The 19,075-nt window shown below is 38.3% G+C and overlaps 1 protein-coding gene across 6 annotated transcripts in view; it reads left to right on the top strand.

Moving 5' to 3' along the window:
• The window catches only part of LOC101012967 (ras-related protein Rab-27A), a 68,639-nt gene extending 50,051 nt beyond the window's left edge, over window positions 1-18,588 (top strand). For 3 of the 6 annotated variants that reach the window (XM_031662359.1, XM_031662360.1, XM_031662361.1), the window contains 4 exons: window positions 7,238-7,412; window positions 11,343-11,428; window positions 13,125-13,228; window positions 18,098-18,585. In XM_031662359.1, the coding sequence (XP_031518219.1) occupies window positions 7,260-7,412; window positions 11,343-11,428; window positions 13,125-13,228; window positions 18,098-18,225 (471 nt within the window). In that variant the 5' untranslated portion in view covers window positions 7,238-7,259 and the 3' untranslated portion in view covers window positions 18,226-18,585. Of the gene's footprint in view, window positions 1-534; window positions 4,762-7,237; window positions 7,413-11,342; window positions 11,429-13,124; window positions 13,229-18,097 lie in introns of those variants that run through there. The other 3 variants (XM_031662363.1, XM_031662362.1, XM_031662364.1) reach the window with 2 other exon arrangements.
• Window positions 18,589-19,075: the final 487 nt, after the last annotated feature.

The raw sequence follows: 19,075 nt of genomic DNA, 5'->3' as shown, positions 1-19,075 counted from the left end.
TAAGGTTGGAGTCTATGATTGACTTTAATATGACACGTCATGGAAAATCCAGGCTGTGATATGTCTGTGTGTGTGTGTAGGAGAGACAGAAAGAGAGGGAGAAATAGAACTAGATATTTTCCCTTTGCTCTTAACTAAATCTACTCTCTTCTATCTTGTTTCCTAAAAAACGCTTAAAAAGTATTTTTGAAAACACTTAAAATTTTTTTAAGTGCTTTTTTCCTTCAACTTTTATTTTAAGTTCGGGGGTACATGTGCAGTTATTTTTATTTATTAAAAAATTTTATTTAAAGATGGGATGTTAATCTGTTGCCCAGGCTGCTGTGTAGTGATGTGATCATATCTTACTGCAGCCTTGAACTCCTGAGCTTAAGCAATCCTCCTGCCTCAGCCTCCCAAGCAAGTAGCTAGAACTACAGGCTAATGCTACCACACCTGCCTAATTATATATATATATTTTAAGAGATAGGTCTTACTAGTCGCCTGGGCTAGTCTTGAACTCCTGACCTCAAGCTATCCTTTTGCCTCAGCCTCCTCAGTCACTGGTATTACAGGTGAAAATATGTTTTATTTTAAAAATAAGGAAGATGATAGACTTTCTCTCACTGGGCAATTAACACCACATAGTACATGTTGAGGAAGTGGGTGTTCCTTGCTTTCTATTGTTAATCTGATGATAGTGAGGGTGGAGAGCACTTTGAAAAAATATTTGTATAAGGAGGAGAGAGAGAAGTGAGCTGAATAAGAAAGTCTTTTGCGTATCCCAAATTAAGGTCGTTCTTGGCTTTTTAGAAGACATTTCCTTGAGGTAGACAGCACTTTTTTGAAGAAGGTACAGAGTTTAAATATGTAACCTTGGCTTCAAATACTCTTAGCACATCCTTATTTTTAAAAATTAATTTTCAGTTTAGGGGCTCAGTGTACTTTCTTATACTTCTAGGAAAGAAAAGATCATTGCCTGCATATTGACCCTTGGAAGCCAGATTGCTGGATGCTGCTGCTGCTCATAGCAGCTAATACTTACATAGGACTTACTATATGTGCTGTCCACTGTTCCAAACTTTATGTGTATACCCTAGCTCAATCCTCACAATAGCCCTCAGAAATAGCTTTATTATTGTGCTTCATTAAGTCTAAAATATATTGATGATGCATTCTTGACCTTGCTAGAAGATGCTAACAAAAGACTTTCACACAACTGTATCTCTAGTGACACCTGATTTATAATAGCAATTGCAAGATGTCTTGGGTTGTAAGACTGAAATGTAAGATGCACCCCAGTTTTAAAGAAGTTAAAATAAGAAAGCATGTTAGAATTGATAAAATAGAATCTCATTCCTGTTTTACAGACGAGGAGCCCAAGACAAAAGAGATTAAATAAATTTTCGAAAGTTACGTGACTGGACTCAAATACAGGTGGCTTGGTTGTAGAGTTTCTGCCTTTAACCTCCATGTTTTTCTCCTGTCAACAATACACTGGAATTGAGCCTATGCTAATATGTGGGTAGACTGGCCAAGACCCAGTTACTTATGCCCTCGTTGCGGCACTCATGATAGAACAGCCCCAGATCTTTCTGAGGGAGACAGTGTATATGCTATGTACAACCTGCCTCTAGGGCAGTGATGAGGATTGTTGTACTAATGTGTGTAAAGTGCTTGACATGTGGGCATCTGACCTAGGCTTCAGATACATTTTCAACAAGAGAGTGTCACAGGGAAGTCCTTCTGAAATGGCTTCCCAAACCTCAGTAGGCTGGAGTACAAGCAGGAAATGGTGAGTGTACAATGTTGTTTGGGTGCCACCAATGTCAAATTCTGGTACTATGTGTTCTCACTGTTTCCCTTTGTCCTCTGAAATGCCGACACAAAAATCATTTACATTATTAGATTTCTGTATTTGAGGAGTGGAGTATTTTCTTCCTGGAAAACAGGCCCTAGGAATACCACTCAGGACTTGAGTAATAAATTAAAAAAAATTATTTATATGAAAATCTACCATCAATTGAGACTTAACATGAAGTTGTCTTCACCTAGTAGTGATAAGTAGTGATGAGAAAACCAGGTATGGGATTGCAAGATGGAGTTGGGAGTATAGTCTGCTATGGACTAGAATGATTTTCTGCTGAAAGATGGGGTAATTCCATTAACTCCAGGCTTTCACTAATTGGACTGCAAGCTCAGATAAGAAGGCTGCCACCCTGAACACCATGCCCAAACCTTGAAAGATCTGTTATTTTGAAAACCTGCCTGCCCCCAACTCCCTTTATTTCTCTGAAATTTCCTTATTCTTTGGAATTCTGGTCTCTGTTAACCCAGACCAGCCTGGTCAGTGTGATCAATTTTGGACAAACTCTAGACAGCATCCAAATTTGCTGAAGGTTTTCCCCAGTTGAAGTCTTCATTGCTGGGTCATGGGTGAATGTTTTTCTGCCGGGTCTTTGAGGTAAGATGGGAGATGAATTCTCAACCCAGGAAGCCTGTGTCACTCATCACATCTTTCCCTGTTATGTCGTCATCTCCTATGCCAGTGCTCCTTTCTCCCAATCCTTTACTGTCCTCGAACACATACATGCTGTTCGAGTGTGGCGATACAGTATGTAATGGTGGAGATACATTTTTGGATACAGAATACCTACAAATGAGGTAATTTAAAAATAGAATTTGAAGTTTGTTGGTTTGGCACAAGTTTTAAGCACCACACTGTTGTTTTTGGTGCTTCCGATTGTCATTTTACATTTCTAGTTTTGAACTGTTGGGACATCTGAAATTAATTTGAAACATTTCAGACTGTTTTGAACCAGTCTATATCAGTCTAAACAAGTAAGAACAATTTTATAGATAACTGTAGTTATCAAACTAGTTTCCAGCAGTTTAATAGAGTTTGAGCAAGTGTGACTCAGTTGAAAGTAGATTTAATTTGTCAGCAGAGTTTGATCCAGTAAAATATACTCAGAACCAACTAAAACTTATAGGAGCCTGTCAGAACCTGCATGTCCAAGTCAGAGCCTATTTGAGCTAGCTAAAACCAGTCTGAAGCAATTAAAGCTAATTACAATGAGACTCCAATAATTTTGGTTAGATATATCAGGTTTTAACCAGAGTCAGAAAGTAGTTTTGTAGGAGAACCTCTTTTAACTCACCCTAAAATAATAGGAACAAGATTCTTTTGAACAACTATGAACTTGCTGAAATGGATGGGTGTATTTTATATGGATTTGAACCTGTTTTCAAGTTGATCAGAACTCTTTTGAAATAAACATATCTTTATTAAATGAATTGCAAATGGTTAGAACCAGCTAAAAAAGATCAGAATTAGTTTGAAAGTGATCTTTGTTAACTCAGCCGACCACTTTGAACCAGTGAGCAATACTTTGTGCTAGAAAAACATGTTTTAAGCTGGCCAGAGTCAATTTGAAAATTGTTCTAGGTCTTCAGACTCAGTCTGAATGTCCACAATGGAGACAATAAGTGAGCTAACAGTTAAGTACCCAGTATATGCCAACCATTGTGCTGGGCATTCCATAAACAGTATCTCATTGAATCCTCAGAACAATGGTGTGAGGTGTAGTATGTATTCTTTTTTATAGAACAGAAACCTGGAAATCTAAGGCTCAGAGACATCCAAGTAATTGGTATCTGGGAGATTTGGGATTTCAAACCCAGCTCTGCTTGATTTTATGAGTTTCCTATTAGGTTACCTTGTAAAATACCATACTAGTGGTCACTTTAAAGCCCAATATTGCATTTGTAACAAAAATGAGTAATGGACATGAAGCTTGGGGTAGAACAGACATTGGACTTGGAACTAGGAGATCTAGATTCCAGATTGTGCAAATCAGTCTGCTTCTCTGGGTTCTGTTTTATCCTTTAGAAAACTGAACCCAGAGAGTGGAAGGTCTGAACATTTATTTTCAGATCAAGAAAGCAGATAATTGTCTTAAAGATACAATCTGAAAAGTGCGAACTATGATTAATATTGATGGTGGTATCTATACTTTCAGTTTGCGGTATTTGGTTTGTTAATAGTCCCTTTATGATTACTTGGTCACTATTGCTATTGCGAATAGAAAACAAAACTCATGAAGATCACTTGTAGACTTACATGTGTGATTATCCATGGAAATGAAACACATTAAAGATAGTTTTAAGTCTTTGAATTCCACTTAAGTGGGTTTAGAGAATTCTAGAATATGATGCCATTAGTGACAGCATTTTTTCATGTACCTTAAGTGATATAAAAAACATAGTTATACCAACTTTTTTTTTCAAATTAAAAATAAAGAGGAAATAAGGTAGCCACAGTGTCTTCTTGCATCATTCTCACTGCAGGATCGGTATTGTTTTCTGCTGCTCCATTCAGTTTGAGGGGAAGCCCCCAAATGAGTCAACATTATCTGGACTTGCTTTTCAATTCTTAGCTCTTATTTCCATTAACTTAGAGCCAGGTGTGATGCTGTGATGTGACATGCCATAATGTTGACGTCCAAGTTGTCGGTTTTTGGAGAGGAATTCTGTTATATGTCATTAATACTGGTGACCTACACTTGCAAATACCCAACTATAAAGATAGGTAAGGCATCATCTGTGAAGTGTCACTCTTTATGGTGTGCAAATAGAATTTTGAATGTTTGTAGAGGCTCTGCCCTTATCCATGGGCTGACCATACCTGAAACATGAGGTTGCAGATCTGCACTGAAGGACTCTGAGGAAACACCCTGCAGTGGCTCTTGGGGCTCAGCATTCAGGAGTTTTCAGCATAAGGTGAGTCACCAAGTTGAAGATAGGGTAAGGGAGGCAACATTGAAAACCAGTCAGTATTCTTGTCTGAGTTTTTATTAATTTTATGGATACATAGAAATAGTCCTATAGGAAGCACTGAGTATGGCAGCCAAGTTTCTGGATATGGGGCTGGGTAAAAAGGAGATAATGCCAGGACTCAGTAGCATCTAATGCAGGACATCAGGCATGTATATAGATAGATAAATATGTATGTTTTTGAATAGTCATGTAGAGTTGTCAGTGTTAATGAGATAGTTATTTTTATGATTTTCAGGAGAGTTTGTTGGCATTGGGGAGAATGGAGAGAGGTTGGTTAATGTGTACAAGCATACGGTTAGATGGAAATAATAAGTTCTAATGTTCAACAGTAGACTAGGGTGACTATAGTTAACAAAAATGTATTGTGTATTTCAAAATAGCTAGAAGAGAGTACTTGAAATGTTCTCAATGCATAGAAATGATAAATACTCGAGGTAATAAATACCCTAAATACCTTGATCATTACATTCTGTGCATGTAACATTGTGCTGATGTGATCATTACATTCTATGCATGTAACAAAATATTACATGTACCCCATAAAAATGTACAAATATTATGTATCAATAATATTTTAATAAAAAAGTCAACCTTCCCTGGAGAGAGATCCCATTTCTAGTTGGACTGATATTTTGGTTTTGAATCTATTTAGAGGGTAAAAACAAATCATGAAAAGTGCTGATTGCAAAGAACCAAAAATAGCCATGGTTAGGTATTGCTGATATAAATGAATTTTTCTTCCTTAAGGTGGACTTTTGTTTTAGTCAGTATTGAAGAGCTGAATTTTTAGCAGTTCTTGATAGAATACCCAGGTAAATATAGGTAAGCGAGCCCTTGGTTGTGGGACTATGGTCTGTGAGCAGTGACTGTTTAAATGTGGAACTCAGTTCCCAAGTGAGCAGTGATATTCCAAAGAAGTCTGACATAACATGTAGTATATATTAATAGTAATATGTAAGGAAGCAGGGAGTAAATTTACTTGTGAAATAACAGTGTCTTTGAAGGAACTGTAATAACATGTGAAAATGAATAGAATAAATGAAATTGCCTAGATGTCCATGTAAAAAGAGAGAAAAGGCAAGGTTCTAGCACTAGGAGACTTTGTTTCTTTTTTTTTTTTTTAATTTCCATAGGTTTTTGGGGGAACAGGTGGTGTTTGGTTACAGGAATAAGTTCTTTAGTGGTGATTTCTGAGATTTTGAAGGACCCATCACCCAAGCAGTGTACACTGTATTCAATCTGTAGTCTTTTATCCCTCACCCCCCTCCCACTCTTTCCCCCGAGTCCCCAAAGTCCATTGTATTATTCTTATGCCTTTACATCCTCATAGCTTCACTCCTATTTATGAGTGAGAACATATGATGTTTGGTTTTCCATTCCTGAGTTACTTCACTTAGAATAATGGTCTTCAATTCCATCCAGATTTCTGTGAATGCCATCATTTCATTCCTTTTTGTGGCTGAGTAGTGTTCCATGGTGTGTGTGTGTATATGTATATGTATATGTATGTGTGTGTATATGTATATGTATGTGTGTGTGTATATGTGTGTGTGTGTGTGCATATATATCTGTGTGTGTGTGTGTGTGTGTGTGTGTATATATCTCTCTCTCACAATTTCTTTATCTACTCATTGATTGGTGAGCATTTGGACTGGTTCCTTATTTTTGCAATTGCAAATTGTAGCACTAGGAGACTTTGAAAAAGGAGGGGAAATTGGAACCACTTGTACTCTAACAATTACTGTTATTCCTTATAACATTCTCCTTCCTCTATTTTTCTTGTATTAGTTTTTATTCTATATAGTCTGCAGATAAGACTTAGTGACTGTTACTTTCTTGTTGATTATCATTCTCACTTGGAATTTTTGTCCTTTTTTGGTACTATAATATGTATGTTTTTATTTTTATTTTTATTTATTTTTTTATTTTGAGACGGAGTTTCGCTCTTGTTGCCCAGGCTGGAGTGCAATGGCGCAATCTCGGCTCACCACAACCTCTACCTCCCGGGTTCAAGCGATTCTCCTGCTTCAGCCTCCCGAGTAGCTGGGATTATAGGGATGCACCACCACGCCCGGCTAATTTTTGTATTTTGTAGAGATGGGGTTTCTCCATGTTGGTCAGGCTGGTGTCGAACTCCCGACTTTCGGTGATCCGCCTGCCTTGGCCTCCCAAAGTGCTGGGATTACATATATGTTAAATTAAAACTACACTGTTAATTACTATTTCAATAGCTTCTCATCTAGCTAGTTATTGGGTCTTCAAGGATGGTGACCAATATGTATGTAACCCTCTTTTCATACAACCTGTAGACATACAGGTTAACATTAGGTGTTAAGCTGAATATTGTCGTCATTTTTTTAATGGATAATTAATGTTTTCTAATGGATTTTAATTAAAAAAATTTGTGTGTATTTTACAGGTGAACCACTGAGTTCTTCATTATGTCTGATGGAGATTATGATTACCTCATCAAGTTTTTAGCTTTGGGAGACTCTGGCGTAGGGAAGACCAGTGTACTTTACCAATATACAGATGGTAAATTTAACTCCAAATTTATCACAACAGTGGGCATTGATTTCAGGGAAAAGAGAGTGGTAAGTTCTGTATCCTTCTGTGTAAAAATGTAATCTTTGAGTCAACATTTGCTGGTCTGTTTAGTTTACTTTGTAGGAATTAGGAGGACAAAGGTCGGGATCTGAAATTAAAAGGTACGTAGGAAAGTGAGTTGTATTCAATCCAGGCAACATGATTGAAAAGGTTGTGCTGACAACACTTCATATAAAACCAGGCAGACAAAGTGGAAGACAGTTCTTTAAAATGTCACCTTGGTGCTCTTTTGGCTTGTATCTTCCCTTCTGGACTCCAACAGTTATTTGTCTTGAAGCCTGCCAGCCACTTTGCCCCTCATACTCTTGTTTTATGAGCTGTATCTTCCACCTTTGGTATCTTATTATTTTTAATGGGATTTCTCCTAATAAAGTCTCAGCAATTCCGCATGGAATACTAACTGGCAGAACTCATCACTGCTGCCGGGAGGGTGAGGTTGGAGTAGGAATGGGGAATGCCAGTAGTGAATGTGATGTTCTGCAAAATGTTAAAGAGAGAAGCTTTTATTTACTTATTTTTTTAAGGACTTTAAGACTGAAAGTTATTCTAGTGTTGGAGGGGAAGGCAGAAGGTCATTGTGTCACAGTTGCAGATGAGGAAAGACGGCCTTCTCCTTAGATTACATTTGTTGCTGAAAAATCCATTGTTAGCATGAAGCAGGTAAACAAGTGGTCAGGAAATTAATGACAAAGGTCCTTTAATGGATCATATTCTGTCAGGGGGAAAGGTTCCTGGCTTTTAGGACAGAAGAACGTTCTCTTTTGCCCATTCTAGGTCTTTTATTCTACTACCAGAGAGTCTTATAGAGATTAAGACCCACTGAATAACAATAGGGCCCTAATGAAATTTTTAATATTGACGTATAGTTGATAGAATCTGTATATATGTATGTGATTATTTTTGTTGGTTACTTATTTTATAACTTAAAAAATAGATTTGTTGAGATATAATTCACAAAAAAAGGAAATCCATCCATCTAAAGTATAAAAATTGAGTGGTTTTTAGTATATTTGGAGTTGTGTGGCTATCACAGCCATTGAATTTTAGGATAGTTTCATACCTCATACCTATTAGCAGACATTCCTCTTTCTACCTCCCCTTAGCCACCATGAATTTTCTATCTGGCTTCTGCACACATCATATAAATGGAATAATATATGGCCTTTTGTGTCTGGCGTCTTACACTTAGCCTGATGTTTTCAAGGATCTTCCATGTTGTAGCATGTATCAGGACTTCATTACTTATGATGGCTACATAATATTCTTTTGTATTGGTACACCAGTTTGTTTATCCATTTGTCTGTTGATAGATATTGTGTTGTTTCTTTTTCTATTTTCTAGTGTATCATTTTAATTCCTTTTTAAAATTATATATTTTGAGTTATTTTTTAATAGTTCCTTTGGGGATTACAATTATTTTAATTTTCACAATCTAATTTTGATTAGTAGCAACTGAATTTTAATGCTGTATAAAACTTTACTCTTATATGGCTCTGTTTTCTCCCCTCTTTTTGTACCATTATTGCTATACAAATGACATCTTTCTACATTGTGTGCCTATCGCCAACACAGCTTTACAATTATTGCTGTATGCAGTTAATTTTTCTTTTCTTATCTTATCTTTTTTTTTTTTTGAGACAGGGTCTTCGTTGCTCAGGCTGGAGTGCAGTGGTGAGATCTCGGCTCACTGCAACCTCTGCCTCCCAGGTTCAAGCAATTCTCCTGCCTCAGTCTCCCAAGTAGCTAGGATTACAGGCACTCGCCACCATGCCCAGCTAATTTTTTATGTTTTTAGTAGTGCTGAGATTTTGCCATGTTGGCCAGGCTGGTCTTGAACTCCTGGCCTCCAGTGATCTACCCATCTTAGCCTCCCAAAGTGCTGGGGGATGACAGGCGTGAGCCATCACTCCCAGCCTGCAGTTAAATTTTAATCTGGTGGAGGAAAAGGGCTATAAAGAAAAAAACGTTTATACTGTTTTTTATATTGACCATGCAGTTACATTTTTACTGGCGCTCATTATTTCTTTGTATGGATTTAAGTTACTGTCTAGTGTCCTCTCAGCTCAGTCTTGAGAGTTGTCTTTAGTATTTCTTGTAGGGCAGGTCTGCTAGAGATGACTTTTCTCAGTTTTGTCTTAATTTATCCTTTAATTTTAGAGGACAGCTATGTTACTGATTTTTAAGTTCTTTGAATATATTTATAATTCCTGATGTAAAGTCTTTGTCTGATAAGTTTAACATCTGGGCCTTCTCAGGAATAATTTCTATTAGTTGCTTTTTTCCTGTGCGTGAGCCATCCTTTCCTGTTTCTTTGTGTGTCTTACAAGTTTTGCTGAAAACTGGACATTTAAAATAATGTGTCTATTCTAGGATTCTTTCCCCTACCTGGGTTTCTTGTTTTTACTGCATATTTATTTATTTTTGTTGTTGCTGTTTGTTTGTTTGATAATGTTTCTAGGATAATTCTGCAAAATCTGTGTTCTTTGTAGGCAGCTACTGAAGTCTCTGCTCAGTGAACTTAGTGGACAGCTAATGAGTGGACAAAGTTTATTAAATTCCTTGACCCAATAAGTCTCTTAGCTTTTTCTGAGAGTCTCTGTGTGTTTGTTGGGGTATGTGTTTAATACGACTGCAGGCAGTTTACAACTCTGCCTTAGCTTGTATTTTCTGCCTGAGAAGAACCTCAAAGTCAGTCAGAAGTGAGAGATTAGGACCTTTTTAGATCTTTCCTGGGCATTTATAGAGCCCTGCCCATGAACATGGCCTTATAGCTTCCAAGGAATATTTGGGAGCATTATAGAAATCTCATTTTCTGTTTTTAAATTTTGTTTTGTTGTTGTTGTTGTTGTTGTTGTTGTTAGACTTTTGTTAGCCCTAACTGGTATTGCTACCTCTGGTAGCTGTGATGTTAAATAAATTACTGCTAATAGTTTTCAACAAACGCCCTTGGGGATAGGGCTGTTCTCAAAGAGCAAGCTTTGAGTGAGATCAAATAAAAACAAAGCTGGGGCATGGAGCTTTCCAAGGGGCTTCCTGACAATTTTTCTCAGTATGGGACTTTTAGGGAGCTCCAAACCTATTGTGCCTCCGCTGTCCACAGTGGTGGCTAGGCTGATGTTTTCACAACTACCACATTTGTGCAAGTGGTTTTTAAGTCTTCTAAAAGCTGGGGCAAGGTAAAAAAACACCTCAAAGCTTACTGTTTTTACTGATATTCAGCTGTTTTTCTTGAATAAATGCTCCTTGGAATGTTGCAAGTCTTTGTTAATTTCTAGAGTACTGAAAAATTTGATTTGGACAATTTTTACCAGTGTTTTTGTTGCTATTGTGGAGGAAGAAATTTTTAACGGTCCAGGGTGGGAGCTAAACAGTAGGTACGCATGGACATAAAGACAGAAACCGTAGACACTAGGGTCTCCAAAAGGGGGAAGGGAGCAAGACAGGGGCTGAAAAACTACTTACTGGGTACTACGTTCACTGTTTGGGTGATGAGTTCAATAAATGCTCAAACCCCAGCACTATGCAATCTATCTATGTCACAATCCTGCACGTGTACCCCCTGGTTAAACCAACAAAAAAGATGAGATTGGAAAAAGCCATAGAAATGTAATATTTCCTGAAACTAGTGACCCAAGAGAACTTTGAGGAAAGATAAGCTAATTATATTATATTTTATACAAGTTATTTTTTATACATATTTTACAATATATTTATAAAATATATACATATATTTCAGTATAACTTATTACATTACCTGGATATAATTATTTGACATAAATACAAACGTGGTTGTATTCCATATGGGATTCTCTTTGGAAGTTTAGATGCCTTAGGGATTTGTACTGAATAAAAAGGTGAGAAGGGTTCACTGGTGTCAGAAGTTCTCTCTTATTTTCTCTTTCACTTTGCTGTTTTAGGTGTACAGAGCCAATGGGCCGGATGGAGCCATTGGCAGAGGCCAGAGAATCCACCTGCAGTTGTGGGACACAGCAGGGCAGGAGAGGTATGAGATCTTCAGTTATGTGCTCCTTACCGAAGGAAAGGGAGAAATAGTTGCATTCTTTAAACAGTGACCTGAGCAGGAAAAAGCCAGCCAATTCATTGGTTTGTACTTGGATAAAGAATGCTGCCAATTTAGCAGGAAATTTGTCAGTCTGAGATGAGAATGGTGGCTTTATTTCATACAGGGTCAAAGGAAAGGTTAGGATTCTTACTCGTGGACTTTTTTCTTTTCCTTCTTTTAATTTTTTGACATAGATACTTTGCTCCATTTCCTTTTGCTGTTTACTCAACCACAAGAAAGTGGCCAAGTTACATGCGTTATTCTTACCTGATTGTTGAAACCTAGTGGGAAATCTGGTTGGAATTAATTCATATGACCAGAGAATACTTGACCAAAATAAGCCACATGAAATCTTGATATAAAGTTCTTTCAGTTAGCTAAAACTTCTGTTTTCTCTCAAAACCACCTTGAAGGATTTGTTTTTTAACTTTTTATTATGGAAAACTTCAAGGATATTCAAAAGTGGAAGGATTATATGATAAACCCAGGTTCCCATTACTCACCTTCAACAATTATGAAATTGTGGCCAATAGAATTTCATTTACACCCCTTACCTCTTCTCACTCCCACCCCCTTGCCATATAATTTGGAAGCAAATTCCAGACATCATATTATTTCATTTGTAATACTTGTGGTATGTAGCTCTAAAAGATAAGAACTCTTTTTTTTTTTTTTTTTTTTGAGGCAGAGTTTCGCTGTTGTTGCCCAGGCTGGAGTGCAATGGTGCGATCTCAGCTCACCACAACCTCTACCTCCCTGGTTAAGTGATTCTCCTGCCTCAGTCTCCCGAGTAGCTGGGATTACAGGTGTGCACCACCACACCCAGCTAATTTTGTATTTTTAGTAGAGACGGGGTTTCTCCACATTGGTCAGGCTGGTCTCGAACTCCTGACTTCAGGGATCCGCCCGCCTTGGCCTCCCAAAGTGCTGGGATTATAGGCGTGAGCCATGGCCCCTGGCCAAGAACTGTTTTAAATAAAAACATTGATGAAAAGTATTTGAGAAAAACCTAATATTGCTGATTAGATGACAAATTCATACCAATATTTTCTTCCCTAGAGCCTGCCTGTCAGTTACAGATTTTACGTATAGGCAAAGACAGAGGAAACTGACTGGTGGTGGGGTGGGTTTGGGGGTGGGGAGAGAGAGAGAGAAGACCGAGAAGAAAGGAGGATAAAGCCTTGGAAGGCAGAGTACCAAGACAGAATAGGGTCTGAGTCAAGACATTCTTACCTTCAAGTCAAACAAAGGGCAATCAGAGATAAGAGATCTCTGCATATTCTGAAATTAAAAGATCATGGAACACATTGTAATGTTAAGTCAAGCTTTCACAGAAGGAAAACATACACTATTGCATTTGGCCAAATTAACTCATAATTGTACAATAAATTCTTGGCTGAGACTAAGATCACAAGCTGGTTCTTGTCATCCCTGTCCAGCAGGCTGGGTTTTCAGATCACATGGTCTGTTAACACTTAAACTGATAAAAGTGATAACTATCCTCTACACTTTTGAAATATCACTATGTAGCTTGTCATTGGTAAACTTTTGTAAGAGGCTGAAGGCATTGCTTGTAGCTTTATATTTCAGGAGTGGGGCGATGGTTTAACTTACCATTCTGCTTTTATGTTCCTAGGTTTCGTAGCTTAACAACAGCATTCTTCAGAGATGCTATGGGTTTTCTTCTACTTTTTGATCTGACAAACGAGCAAAGTTTCCTCAATGTCAGAAACTGGATAAGTAAGTGTTATTGTTCCCCAGTGTCCTGCTACACACTCCTCTCTTATTTATAGAATGCCCTCTTAAGCTCTACTTCTGTGATACATTGTTTTGGAGGAGATCTTAGTGCAAATACTATTTTAAGGAGCAAGGTTTTTAGTTTAGGGACAAAGATAATTGAAATACACTGCTTCTCCCTGGTACTGATAACTTTGATTTGTTGAGTACTTCCTGTGCTCCAGGTACAAGGCAACACTTTATGTGTGCTCTCCTTTTCAGTCTATCCCACAGAACAGACTCTTTTTCCCATTTTATAGATGAGGAAGTAGAAGCCTAGAGAAGTTAAATCTCTAAGTATCTGCTTGTCTATTGTATGCTATCAATTCTTCTATCATCTCTGGGCATCACATGTATATTACATAGATGCAGATAGCTTTTGAAGACTTAATGGTTCATACCCCTGGCTTCATGTCTTTTCTGTGCTTAGAGTCCCCTTCTAGGTTTTAGGGTTAGAGCATCTTTCAGGAGGATTCTGCCATGGAAAACTCTACAACTGCATTGGTAAAAGTGGTCCCCAGTGCAATGTATGTCAACCTTTATTTTGGAGAGATTTTAACCTCCTAAATGGTTCGTAGCCATTTAGAATTCTGCCACTTGACTGCATAACAGCTTTCAAATGTATGTTTTCCTTATTTGGTCATATTAGTGTAACCCTAGAGAAGCTATTAGAGAAGCCTGTAATATTAAATTTTTAATGTCTAAATCTATAAAACACCGATTTAAAAAGACCTGATACTTAAAAATTACTTACTGTTTTGGGATTTTGAAAGGGTAATTGGCTGTAGTTTTGATAGTAGAAAACCTTATTTTAAAAATGAGTTTAAAAATAATTTAGTACACTGTGGTTTTCACATACTTTGTGTCTGATCCTCACAATCACCCTGGGCAAAGATTCAGGTCAGTGTTGCGTCCTTATTTCAGGAGAAGGACATTGAGCCTTAAAAAGTAATAGACTTATCCAAAGATGTGAAGCTTTGGCTGTCAGTTTAATGGCCTTTTATGACCGTTCTCAAGTCAGTTGGCCACTAAGAGTTGAAGAGCTATTAATTACTTTAAATATGAGTTCCCCAAATATAATAATGCTTACTGGGACTTCACTTCGCTAGATGCCTGGCTGAGTTGCATACCTCATTATTTCCCTTGTAGCTGAATGACAGTGGCTACTTATGGTCCCTTACTCTCAGTCCATGCTTGTCATCCCTCCTTTGCATCATCAGAACAAGTTGTGGGGCTTTTTAAAATCAACCATTTTGCAAGGATCACTGGAGAGTGCTCATAGAATCTTAGCATTGAAAAATAGCCCACCTGTTTTTCACAGGTAGACACTAAAACTCTGAGACATTAGATAAATATTGCCTATCCTGGCTAACTAGTTGGATAAAGAACAAAATTATGTGAAAATATGTATACACATTGATGCATTTTGTTTTCCTTAGTAAAAGAATCCTTATTGCTCAATTAGATAAAGAACACTTATATGTATTGAGGATTTTATGTCTTTAATGGAAAGTATTCTGCACCCCCTACCATTTAAACAAAAAGGTATAATGTTCAGTGTCAGAAGTGGTAATATCAAATCTTAATTAGGAATAAACATTTGTTAATTATCTGTACTTTTAATTTTTCTTCTTCCTGTAAGCATTTTGACTATTACAAGGATCATTCATTTGTTATCTTTTTTTTTTTTTGAGAGGGAGTTTCTGCTCTTGTTTCCCAGGCTGGAGTACAGTGGTGTGGTCTCGGCTCATTGCAACCTCCGCCTCCTGGGTTCAAGTGATTCTCCTGCCTCAGCCTCCCAAGTAGCTGGGATTACAGGCGCACACCAACACGCCCAGCTAATTTTTGTATTTTTGTAGAGACTGGGTTTCACCGCGTTGGCCAGGCTAGTCTTCAACTCCTGACCTCAGGTGATCCGCCCGCCTTGGCCTCCCAAAGTGCTGGGATTATAGGCGTGAGCCACAGTGCCCGGCCCATTTCTTATCTTTTAATTAAAATGATAGCTTAATACACACAAGTACAAACACACACACATATAAAAATCAGTGGTGAGTGCCAGAACGCAGTGTTGCATTAAAGAAGTAGCTGACTCGTGGGCCCTGATTGGCCTGGGAGAGGAGAGCAGGTCTATATACCCTCCCCTTTCCCTTTGCTCCTTGCAGACCCTTCCCTCTCACTCAGTCTCTCCATGCCCACCTGACAAGGCTGATACAAGTCTAAAGTAAGCCCCACTCAGTTGAGGAGACAGAACAGAGGCTCAGTCCTCTGGGCCTGGATTGAAATCTGAAAGGAATTTGGTAGTGTGGTAGTCACTGCCCTGTCTTCCTGGAGTTCAGAGGAGTAAGCAAGTCATGCCCGGAGTCACTCTTCATCCAGTGCTAGTGTGTTTCCTAAGGAAACTTTAAAGTAGCCTACATTTCTAAAGTTTCTTCTGTAGACTTACGTAAGTGGTGCAAGAACCCAACAGCATATATTTTACATATTTTTACCTCTTTATTTTTTATTCTCATTATTTTCTGTCTGAAAAACCCTTTCCACACCTGCCCCCATTTTGTTTTTTTTTTTGTTTGAGACGGAGTCTCCCTCTGTCGCCCAGGCTGGAGTGCAGTGGCCGGATCTCAGCTCACTGCAAGCTCCGCCTCCTGGGTTTATGCCATTCTCCTGCCTCAGCCTCCCAAGTAGCTGGGACTACAGGCGCCCGCCACCTCACCTGGCTAGTTTTTTGTATTTTTTAGTAGAGACGGAGTTTCACCGTGTTAGCCAGGTGGTCTCGATCTCCTGACCTTGTGATCTGCCCATCTCAGCCTCCCAAAGTGCTGGGATTACAGGCTTGAGCCACCGCGCCTGGTCACCTGCCCCCATTTTTTAACCAACTAGAGTTCTGCTTATTCTTTAAAACCTAGCAAAGATGGCCTCTGTGAGATTTTCTGTGATAACTTTAGTTGTGTTAGATTTTTTCCCTCTTCTTAACCCCTGTTACATTTTATACTGTTTATAGGGTCCTTATCACGTCCAGTACAAGATTGTAGTTATTTATGTAGGTGACTTTTCTCTTAGTGATGTTTTTAAAATAACTGATTAATCTACTTTTTAGATAAGTACAATCTTAGTAGAAAAATTAGGAAAAATGAGACTAAAAGAAGAAATCACCAATAATCATGCTTCCTAGACTGCCCAAAATAAATACTGTTAACCAGAATTCCTGGTGATACTTACATGCTCTTCTAAATGCTTTAATATATTAACTTGGTAGTTCTCAAATGTGAATGTGCATCTCAGTCACCTGGTGGACTTTTTAAAACACAGATTCTAGCCCCATTTCCAGCATTCCTGATTCAGTAGAGCTGGGGTGGGACCTGAGACTTGGCATGTCAACAAATTCTTAGGTTATGCTAAGGCTGGTGGCTCACAGTCTTTACCTGCAGAATTGCTGGATTAATTCATTTTAATCCTTACCTTGACTGTATAAAGTAAGTAGTATCATTATCACCATTTACAGATGGGGAAATTGAGGCAGTCAAATAGCTTCATCAGGGTCACGTAGCTAGTAAATGGCAGAGCCAGGATTCAACCCTAGGTGTACTGGATTCTGAGTCCTTGCTCATAGCCATCACACTGGGCATGGACCCTATAACACCTTATAAGGCATTAACAGAGCACAGAACCACTTGGGAGACCAGAAAGATAATGAGGTAACCATGAAGCAAGTCTTGAAGGAAGGTTGTGGTTAAGTATTCAACAATGTGGGAACAGCATGTGTAACAACCTGGAGGAAAGAAAGGGCATGGCTTTTCATGAAATGGTACACAGTTTAGTCTCTCCTCTGTAGGTCTTATTACCCCAGTTGCCCCATGAGGGCAAAGAACTGTTGTGAAATTCCATGCAGAGTATCAAGCCTGTGCTAATGCTCAGTAAACACCTACCTCCTTGACTTTCTCATGATAAGATACAATGAACACGACTTCATAATGAGGAACTAAAATGTCCACATGGTTCTGGTTAACCATGATGAAAAAATAAATTAGGCCATCAACTTTGAAGTATGACTTACTGTGGAAGTTTAGGCCTTAATTTTATTCTGGGGTTGATGAATAAGAAATGAGGTGTTATTTTCCTGCTTTGAAAGATTACACTATTTAGCTTAGTGAAGCTCTTTGGTTTGAGTCAATGGCTTTTTATAATTGTGCCTATTTGCAGGTTTTCAGGTGAAATAAATGCTGTGGAAGAAGAATTACAGTCCTCTGCTTCCACTTGGTTTTGGTGACAGAATCATTTCCTGTTTATTCTGGGTCTTTTCTTCTCATTGAAGCCTGTATCTTGTTTGTTTTAAATGAATTGATTCTGCCCTAGGGTAATAGAAACATGTGAAAAACATTTTGGATAGAAATAGATTAGTTTGGAGAAAAACAATTCTTTTAGAAATGTCATTGCTCTGGAGAAAAAGACACATAAAAACAGTTTTAAGATTAGCAATAAACCCTAGGAACTCCTCCAAGTTTCTTTTCAAATAGCCATCATAAAAAAGGGTGTTTTGTATGTGTGTGTGCACACGTGTGTGTGTGCACATGTTGGCCCTCACACTTGAGAGGTAGCACATTCTCTTATCAACTCTCTGATGTCAGTAAACTGGGGTATGTGCTTAAGAATGGTTTTATATTTCTGCCCCAACTATTCAGCTTTACAGATAAGATTATTGATGCTTTGAAAGCATTATATCAATTCCCAATATCTATATATACATTACAGTCTTCAAAGCACTTTTGCGTGTTTTGTTCATTGATCATACACTTACATTATTATTTACGTATATAATAAACTTTCCTATATTAATAGGCCAGCTACAGATGCATGCATATTGTGAAAACCCAGATATTGTGCTATGTGGAAACAAGAGTGATCTGGAGGACCAGAGAGCAGTGAAAGAAGAGGAAGCCGTAGCACTCGCAGAGAAATATGGGTGAGTATTTTTGTGGAGAAGTCTAGAGAAAGCATTTTCGATATAAACATTAGCAGGAGAATGGTAATGAAAAAGACAAAAGTGGGAAATTAAAGCAAAACCTCAGCCATAGGCCTTGGGGCATGTTGAATGTTTCCTTTTTATATTATGTGATAGTAGGATCCTTTGAAAATGCATGTGGCAGGGGCTTCCTTCAGTGCTTTGGTCCCATTTTCTCAAGCTCTTGGCATTTGCAGAGAGACAACTTTGAGTTGTCTCAGAGACGCCTTAAGAGTGTAAGGTCTTCTTTCCAAGATGCAAATAGGAGACTCCTGGGGTAAAGAAATCCTCCATGTTAAGCAAGGAAATTTCTTTTTTCTTTTCCTTTCTTTTCTTTTCTTTTCTTTTTTTTTTTTTTGAGACAGAGTCTCACTCTGTTGCCTAGGCTGGAGTGCAGTGGCATAATCTCAGCTCACTGCAACCTCTACCTCCCGGGTTCAAGCGATTCTCCTACCTCAGCCTCCCAAGTAGCTGGGACTATGGGAGTCCACCACCACACCCGGCTAAGTTTTGTATTTTTAGTAGAGACGGGGTTTCACCATATTGGCCAGGCTGGTTTTGAACTCCTGACCTTGTAATCCACCTGCCTCAGCCTCCAAAAGTGCTGGGATTACAGGCATGAGCCACCACACCCAGCCTCAGCAAGGAAATTTCAAAGCCACTTTATATACTATTATAGAGAACGCTAGCATATAAGAAGATCTTATTGGTTATTGCAGACTAGGTGCTGGTTTTGAAATTTCTATGCTGGGAGAGGAGTGTGAGATCTTCTTCGGCTTAGTCTATGGTCTTGTGGTGGAGGGTCGGCAAAATAC

Source organism: Papio anubis, unplaced genomic scaffold (assembly GCF_008728515.1).
Source record: "Papio anubis isolate 15944 unplaced genomic scaffold, Panubis1.0 scaffold59, whole genome shotgun sequence".
Classification (NCBI taxonomy): Eukaryota; Metazoa; Chordata; class Mammalia; order Primates; family Cercopithecidae; genus Papio; species Papio anubis.
The sequence above is the reverse complement of the archived record's forward strand: the minus strand, read 5'-3'. Positions and strand labels throughout refer to the sequence as shown.